This window comes from Dipteris shenzhenensis, chromosome 20 (genome assembly GCF_047967505.1).
Source record: "Dipteris shenzhenensis isolate YYH24624 ecotype China chromosome 20, Dip_SZ_1.0, whole genome shotgun sequence".
In the NCBI taxonomy this organism is placed as follows: domain Eukaryota; kingdom Viridiplantae; phylum Streptophyta; class Polypodiopsida; order Gleicheniales; family Dipteridaceae; genus Dipteris; species Dipteris shenzhenensis.
This window is the reverse complement of record NC_141615.1, coordinates 51,613,132-51,622,450: the sequence shown is the minus strand read 5'-3', so window position 1 is coordinate 51,622,450 and position 9,319 is coordinate 51,613,132. Positions and strand designations below refer to the sequence as shown.

At 42.0% G+C, this 9,319-nt stretch overlaps 1 protein-coding gene across 2 annotated transcripts; it reads right to left on the bottom strand.

Annotated features, from left to right (window-relative positions):
* Positions 1-359: 359 nt before the first annotated feature.
* LOC147889824 (pentatricopeptide repeat-containing protein At5g27110-like) lies at positions 360-4,642 on the bottom strand. Of its 2 annotated transcripts, XM_087392071.1 has the most exons (3): positions 4,211-4,642; positions 3,881-4,101; positions 360-3,742 (listed from the first exon to the last, which is right to left on the bottom strand). In XM_087392071.1, exons 1-3 carry the CDS (start codon positions 4,285-4,287, stop codon positions 1,239-1,241), a joined length of 2,802 nt encoding a protein of 933 aa, XP_087248197.1. In that variant the 5' UTR covers positions 4,288-4,642; the 3' UTR covers positions 360-1,238. The 2 variants fall into 2 exon arrangements, with proteins under 2 accessions (XP_087248197.1, XP_087248196.1); XM_087392070.1 differs by having other exon boundaries at positions 360-4,101.
* Positions 4,643-9,319: the final 4,677 nt, after the last annotated feature.

Sequence of the window (9,319 nt, the reverse complement as noted above, 5' to 3'; positions counted from 1 at the left end):
CGAGTAGAATGTCATCATGAAAAAGAAAGTGGATCCAAAAGCACAACAAAAGTCTGTAGAAAGAAATGGTTCTTTTGAAGCATTTATCAATAAAGAAAGACAGCTTAGGGATCACATGCCAAAATAATAATAATAAGAGGTTACGATTTTGAAATTTCGGATCATGTGGGATAATTTTAGTGCTTCAAGACACGAAACCAATTTATATATATATATATAGAGAGAGAGAGAGAGAGAGAGAGAGATTTTGTTAATGTCTACGAAAGACGGAAGGATCTATGAGACTGAAAGAAACTAGATACGATGAAAGCTAAGGAGTGGGGCCACTTAAAACGAGCACCCATAACCCAAGGCTGGTGTCTGAAACAAGACATGAAATAAATACATCGTGTGTCCCGGCGAGAGAGAGATCCCAAACGTAAAAGACAGCGATGGGATGCGCCTGGGTGTTTGGCCGCCTAATGAACTATCCATCCGGGTGATTGGACCTGTAATGTTGCCTGTGAGAGTAACTCCACCGGTTGGCAGAGGATAGACAACATGATCGTGTCTGGCAGGGGCTCTGGATCTAGTGAGCGCTCGGCGCTGGTGTCGTCTAGGGAGAAAATTAGAGATGGATCGCTTGCTGCTGATCTGCATGTCCAGACTGTCCGAGTCCTTCCCTCCCTCCCTTCTCTGTAGCCTCTGGGACGAAGCTCGTCATCTGACAAGTGCCACCGTAACTTCTTCGTCAAATGGTAGAGAGGAGATATCTGTGGTCCACATGTGCATGTCCACCCGAGGTCGAGTCTGTCTAGTTGTGCACTCTGGCTCTCTGTTACCTCCCCTGCTGCATCCGGTTCCGATCACGGGAGAAAAAGTACGTGATCGTTCTCTGATCGGGCTCTTTCTCCTGTGCTCTCCTCTGTGCTCGTTCGAGCTGATCTCATGTTCTCTGGGCTTTAAGGAGGAGAACAGCCACACGTTGCTGCTCAGGCTGTGCCACAAACTCTCCGAGTGGGCCAAAACTGCTTCTGAAAAGACAGTGGTGGTGTCCACAGATCTCATAGTACACTTATCACAACAAGAGAAACACCACAGATAACAGGATTCATGAGAAAAGTCACATGAAATTCCCTTGTTCATCAAAATTAGATATATTACAGTGGCACTTGGGGAAATAATATGAGCCCCAAAGCTCCTGTGATCCTTGGAGAGTGGTGCCTTTCATAGTAAACCACAAAGCTCTGGTCAGTCTATCACGGATGGCCAAGTAAGGCATCATCCTCTTCCATTGACATGAATGCCACATCCAAATGTGGCACATGCCCCCGCTCCTTAACATTCACACTTAATCTTTTTAGCTTTGTGTTAAAAACATCACTGCATGGGTGGCTTCTATCTCCCACACTGAAATCGTACACCTTATCATCAATGTCAATAAAGGCCTTGCCAGGTTTCTTCCAGGCATGTGCCCACTTTCTCAGTTCTTGCACGTTATCTGCGTCCTCCCACATGTCAGCATTAACATAGGCATTTGCCATCAACACATAGCCTGAAGAAGATTCACAATTCATTTCAACAACATGGTCAAAACATCGTATGCCAGCATCTATATTGCCATATGTTCTGCAGCTACTGAGCAGCGACATCCATCCCACAATATTCAAAGGGAATGGCATAGCTAGGAGCAAATCTTCTGCCTCCTTCAGGCATCCCATGCGGCTCAATACGTCAATTATGCAGTTATAATGCTCGACTGTTGGTTGAATACCGTGACCTTCTCTCATCGCTTTGAGGTGGGCACAGGCTTCATCCAGTAGGCCCTTATGACTGCATGCAGAGAGAAGACAAACAAATGTTACACTATCTGGCTTGATGCCTTCTTGTTGCATGTCAGAAAAATGTTGCACAGCAACCGTATAATTACCATATTGAGCATATCCTGCAATTATTGTGTTCCATGTCACAACACTTCGTGTTGGCAATTTATGGAAAACATTAAGTGAATCAGTTAGACTCCCACACTTGGCATACATGTCAATGATGGTGCTCCCAACAAACACATCTGATTCAACCCCAATTCGAATAATGTGCGAATGTACTAGTCTGCCCTGATCTAGGGCTGCCATATGAGAACAAGCTTTTAAGATGCTCACAAAAGTGATATTGTCAGGCTTCACACCTTTATCTTCCATGTGTTGAAAAAGGGGAAGAGTCTTATGACCCCGCCCCTGCTGAGCATATCCTGCTATGAGGGAATTCCATGTCACAACATCTCCCTTTGGCAATTTCTCAAAAATTCTACATGCGTCCTCCAGAAGCCCACATTTTATGTACATGTCAATCAGAGTATTACCAACAACCTCATCCTCCTCAAGCCCACTTTCAACGATGCACGTATGCACAAACTTGCCGTGCTCTAAGGCTGCCATGTTGGAACATGCCTTGAGCATGGTCGCAAATGTGACATTGTCTGGCCTGGTACAATCATTTTGCATCTGCTTAAATATTTGGAAGGCCTTCTCATAAAGCTCATGTTCGGCATGTGCAGCAATCATTGCATTGCAAGACACCACACTCTTCTTTGGCAATGTATTAAACACTCCCCATGCATCCACGAGGCAACCACCTTTTGCATACATGTCAATGAGGGTGCTACCAACAAACGAGTCAACCTCAACACCACAATCAATAAGGTGGGCGTGAATCAACCTGCCTTCATCTAGGGCTACTATACTGGAGCAACCTTTCAGAATGCAGACGAACGTAACGCTGTTTGGCTCCTTGCCCTGCTGTAGCATCTGCTCAAAGACCAGGAGAGCCTCTTCACCATGCCCATAATGAGCATAGCCTGCAATCATTGCATTCCATGTCACCACATCTGCCTTCGGCATGTTACAGAATACCAGCCATGCATCCCCCAAGCTCCCACATTTGGCATACATGTCAATAAGGGTATTGCCAACATACGTATCTGACTCAAATCCACTTGCAACGATGTGGGCATGAGTCCACTTACCCTGATCCAAGGCCAAGACAATTGAGCAAGCTTTAAGGATGCTGACAAAGGTAAAATTGTCTGGCTCCACACCCTCCCATTGCATCTCCTTAAACAGTTGCAGAGCCTCCCAACCATGCCCATGCTGTATTAATCCTTCAATCATTGCATTCCATGTCACCATGGTTTTTTGTGGCATTTCAGCAAAGACTCTTTGAGCATTTTCAAGTCGTCCACTTTTGACATACATATCAAGGAGGGTATTGCAAACAATAACATCAACACTAAAGCCATTTTGAATTATCTGTGAATGAACAGCTATGCCATGAACCGGAGCTTCTATGCTCATACATGCCTTAAGAATGCTAGTGAAGGTGACACTGTTTGGCAACATACCCTCCTGTTGCATCTGCTGAAAGAGTTGAAAAGCCTCCCTCCCAAGTCCATGATGGCCATATCCTGAAATTAATGCATTCCATGTTACCATATCTCGCTTTGGCAATTTATCAAATACGTTGTGTGCATCCTCAAGAGATTTGCATTTGGCATACAAGTCTATAAGGGTGCTTCCAATAAACACACCCGAATCAAATCCACATTCAATTATATCCGCATGAAGTAGCCTTCCCTCAGTCAGGGCTGCTATGCTGGCACAAGCTGTGAGAGCAGCAACGAAGACATATTCATCTGGTTTAACCCTCGACTGTTTCAGTTGGTAATACATCTCAACAGCTGTCTCTCCTTGCCCAAGCGTTGAATGTGCTGAAATAATTGCACTCCATGCAAAGACACTGCGATTACTCAGCTTGCTGAACACGTCCTTTGCTTCGAATAAACTCCCACACAATGTAAACATGCGGATTAAATGGGTACCCAAGAAAGCATTTGCCTCAAACTCACTTTTCACGACCAACCGATGGACTTCTCTGCCAGCAGTAAGGTCTTTATTGTCAATACACCCCTGCAGAAGCCCATACAGGATGTCTGTGGAAAAGGCAAACCCATTCTGAGCCAGCAGCTTTGCAGCCTGAATGGCCTCATAGAGCCTGCCTTCCTCGTAGAGTTTTTTAAAGTCCCCAACATCCCCTGAGGATTGAACGAAACCATCATCACCCATCACCCTGCCAAAAGAACAGAATTAGAGGTTTACAGTCATTCATCAACGATAATCTACATGATGTAACATTGCTTAGAAAGTTTTAAAAAACAACTACAAATGTGTCTATTCACCTTTCTAAATCTGCTGCTCGACAACCACAAAGAACCTGGGAAAGATAGCGGCAGTGCTTTTTCTGCCATGACTTCATTTGTATGCCAGAACCACAGCAGTTCAGCTGACGTGCTCGCTGCCGTTGCTATGTCGTTTGCCCCCGCTGCTTCCATATTAGGAGCAGAAACCAGTAGTGGAATGACTCGCTATATTTTCATTCATAGCTATTCCGTTTCTCTCACCCAGGCATAATTATTACGCCCATCACTATTTATGCAAATAGGTACCATGAAGAACACCTCCCAAGGCTTTGTTTGGGCGTTCTTTATGGCTGAAGAATAAAGATAAAGATAAGAACTTGATTTATATTACCTTTGAACTCCATGGCCAACTCTTCCGACCGCTACATGATTGGCCCATTCCAGTGCTACACCAAGCACAGGTTGGTGGTGACATGCCTGAAAACGACCTCTAATTCTACTCCCTCCTCTAATGGGCGGGCAGGTGGTGTGAACCCAGCCTTAGCAAGAGAGAAGGGATCCCCAAATATGACTATCCTTTTTGGCCCCACTACCTGATTATGTGGAGATGGTTGGACTTTTGATCCTACATGCCTTCCATGTTTTTCATTTGTCTTTGGTCAGGGTGACATTGTTAAGGAGATCATTAGTGCTTTAAAATGTTTAAGTTAGCTCAGTTTTCGTCATGTTCATCTTTTCTTCCTTTCATTTCTATAATGCCCCATATGTGAAAGACTGGGTTTCATTAGAGTGGTCTAGTTCTTCACTCCATCTGCAAAAAGGTCGTTCAAGGAAATTTCTACGGTTTTAGTTCTCCATGTTTTGTAGTGCTTCTAGAGGTGTTGTGTGCAAGGCCTACAATCAACCCGATAGTCCCTATAGAGTAGGTGAACATGGCAGAGTGGGCAATGCATTGGTAGAAGAAAGGGATCTCTAAAGCGTAATAGGTCCAATATTGGTGGGCAAGATCAACAAAGAGTCACTCGACAACTTTGGGGTTATACTAGCTGAGAAATGCATAGCAGACTTAGGGCTTGATAGGCTGAAAATGGACAATATATAGTAGTGGAGGCGGATAACAGGAACCCTCGAGTGACGTAAATTATGTTGAAAGCTTTCTATTAGTTGGAGCTTTCGAATGCAAGCGCGTGGGACAGGGATATCAATAGAGTGAAGAACCAAAATGCCCCATTCAGTGATGATTCTCATTATGCAACCCCAAGCAATGTCTCCTTGTAGCTTGTTAATCCACAAGGAAGGCAACACAGGTGCCCATATCTTTGGGTCATCTTCTCTACACCACATCGAGCCTAATTGCCTTTTTTCTTTTCTTTTGTCCATTTTGAACATTGTTGATATCATGCAATGCCAAGGCCCTTCAATCCACCATGTATGGCTTCTTGCAAGGCAAGGATTCCTCAAGTCCACTCTCACCTCTACCATTTTATTCATTGTAAGCAATGCAAATACTTGTCGCATGATAAGTGAAATTGCTTTTGTGTTCTTTTGCAATACAAACTTTATGTCAAACCATCTACAAGAGTTGGTTCTAGCTGCTCTATTTAGTCTTAGCTTACTTAGTATCTGATCTGAACTCAACAACGCACCTCTGATGAATTGCATATAGGTGCCTTGCATCTGTATGAAGCGAGAGTGCATGCGATTTTTGGCAACAACGGTGACCCTTACTAAATGATATATTAGTATTTTTTGCCTCTAAGGAAGGTTGTTCATGCAATCAACTGGTCCAAGCCAGATGCCTTTGTTCTTGTAGATTGATGTAATTGGATAGTGAGTTTAAATGGACACATGTATTTAGCATGTAATTGAATGGAGTTGTTTTGCTCTTGGCTTCTACATCTCACTCATAAGATCATTGTGCCTCTCCCCATCTTGCACAATTCATACCTACTTAGGCTCAGTAACCTTTCTTTGATGTATTCTATTAACCTAAGTGCTATCAACTTCAGCAATGTCATCCCTTCTAAAATTGGAAACTTTATAAGTCTATCTAGTCCAGATTCCCTACTACTCGAGGGTTCTTTCTTTCATCCTTTGCTCTGGGTTTGTTAAACTATAATTTATTTTTAATATAGATGGGTCTTATTTAAGTACTTCCCTCAAGTTCAAGGCAAGCTTGGGTGAGGTCATTTTTTGTAAGATTTATGGAGCATTTTGATATAAAAGTAAATATCCAATTGTGCATGTGAAAGCATGCATTCTAAACAATGTAGGATACAACAATTTATGCAAAAACATCAAAATTTTGTTCTACTCATACATGCAACTGTGTGTAATCATCCAAAAGTGCACTACTTGAGGTCCCCCTCAACCAAAGGACACACCTAATTGAGAATATTTGGTATGGTTTAAGGGGCCTCTAATGTTGTGTTGAAATTACGCACACCTATTCAAAGCACATTCCATAACTTTTTCTTGATTTATTGAAAGCTAAAAAGGATTGAAGAAATGGAATCCATACTTATTTGGACTAGTGAAGGTGGTCTTAAAACATTCATCTTTGACCATATTAGTGTCTTTATTCAGCCAGAACGGATGAATTTGGAAATAACAAATTCATGCATGTGCCAAATCTTTGAATTAATCCAACAATATTTATCATTTTGCATTGCTTCTTTTGTACTTACTTGCTATAAGTCTCATTAGCATGTCAAAAGTCATTATGTTTCATAATCCATCAACATGCCCTTTGGCCTATTTGTGTTTTTTAACATTTTAGGCCACTTGCTTTGGGGAAATTTGGTATATCCAATTTGCTGATGTGTATCATCAGAGAGGGGAAACATGACAGTTGAAATTTCATGTGGGCTTTTGAATTTTCATGTCTCTTGCTTTGGCAAATCTTGAATATGATACATGAAAAATCACATCTCCCTATATACTGCTATATTATAGTGTACCTACTTCTAGTGCACACTGTCGATCAGTATTATCTTCCTTGCTGGGTAAGTTGAGCTCATCATATTCCTTTTTTTGCTCACTTCTCAAGCTAGTTGGTCTCCATTCTTGTACTTCACTCATCTTGGCAATATGTAGTTCATCATGGCTTGCAAGAGAGCTATATAGAGACTGCAAGATAGGATAGCTGAAAAGCTTGCTCAAGGCACAAGAAGAAGATTCCGGGCCAAGAAAAGAAATGGCACACTATCGAAATGACAACTGAAGACATGTTTGCAACATTTGCAAAGGGAGGAACAACATGAAGAAAAAAAACTTCTTGCAGAGAAGTAGCAAGTAGTGGTAGTAGAAGCACACATTCAAACATTACCATCAGAGCAAAGAACATGAGCTGTGTCACACAATTGGTGGGTGCATTTGGGGCGACAACATCAGGAAATTCCAATGACTACCATTCTCGATGTCAAAAGCTTTAGCTTGCACCCAAAACTTTGTAGTGATCACTCTACCAACACATTAGGAGATGCATGCCTATGTGAGTTTACTCTCTAGCTTAAGAGATGGCCTACACAAAGGACCACTTCTGTTGATTGGTCCACTGTTGATACTTGGCCCTTAACCTCTTCATAAATCTTGGAGATACATCGCTTTTCTCATCAGTGTTGGCCAAACCTTCGTTGTTCGCTTGGATGATCTCCACCTGAGCCAACACAACCCGAGTTATGACCTAACCTAGGTTTCCTACTATTAACCTTTAGGCTAATACACATCTGTTGACCTATGTTGTGTCAAGCATGTATATGATGTGCTTATCAAAGTTTTTCATCGTGTCTATTGTCTATAGATGTGCTTCTTATTTGGAGAAACTCTTGTGAAATGAGTTTATTTTCTTGTGTTTTATTGATGCCCACAGAGTCCTTTTGCGTAGAGTAGAGGCTAGGAAGATACAGTCTGAGCTATTGGATGATAGATTTATGAATCTGAGACCAAGCGTCCAAGACTAAGAAAAGTGTTTAGTGTTATGGGGTCCAGCTACAAGTTGGTTGTATTCATAGAATATTGGGGATTAATATAGTTGCTTTACATATTGAGCTGTGTTATGTTCTTGTGTCACTCGCATTTCTACTTAAGTGACTTATCACATGTCATGGTACAATTTCACACAACGAAAACCTCCATTTATTAGTAATTTATTATTGGCATCTATTTCTACACCTTGCATGGATTAAGCGGCCAATAAAAGTGACCTTAAGACTGCAAGAGCAAGCATCTTCTTATTGAGTTGTTGACAAACCTAACACCGAGTCATGCCCGAAATTTGAGTCAAGCTTGAGGTGAGAGAAAAAGACCATCAACATTTGGTGATGTTTCTAGGGATAGTGACACACACTTGATGATGAGAGAAAGATACATGGTGAGGAGAGAAGAACATCTACATCAGGTAGAAGAGGTTGGCATAATATGGAAGACCAAGAACCTTCCATGAATTTTAAGCTAATAAGAGATGAGCATTGGAACCACGATAAGGTAGTAGAAGGCCACCTACAATGAACAGCTTGAGCTAGAGAAAGATTTGGATATGTGCGGAGGGAGATGGCTTCTAGCTATCAAACCAACACTAGAAGTGTGAAGGTTCCAAACTAGCATCCAAGGTGACCTTAGGACTTTAATAAAGAATCTACTTTCACATTTTGGCAAGAAAATTCTAAGCAATCATCTAAAAAAAGTATCCATCCCGAGGGTCTAATGAGTCTACGCAAAGATTGTGCCATAATCATGGTTCTGCAATATCAAAGATATGAATTTGGTCAGAGGCAAGATGCGCCTCTAGTCAAGATTAGCAAAGAAGATCTGCACAGGCATTGGAAGAAGAAAAGGAAGGCAAACATAGTCTTGGTTGAGCATCTAACGACCAAGAATCAAGGCATGGACATAGCCAAGTCAGTAGAAGCTTGCATCACAAAATGACATCAGGACACAGAATGCTATTTTTGCTCCATTGTCTAGAAATAGGACATGTAGTCCCACACACTTGCAAAAGACTAGAACCCAAGTCTTGTGCCGATACTAGGATGTGGCCATGTACAACATCAAAGATTGAGCTTGATAGTTCCAAAGGTCCCATTGGCTAGAAGATGAGTGCCAAGGAAACCACCATTTGGAGGACTTCATCATGCGCATGTTCACACA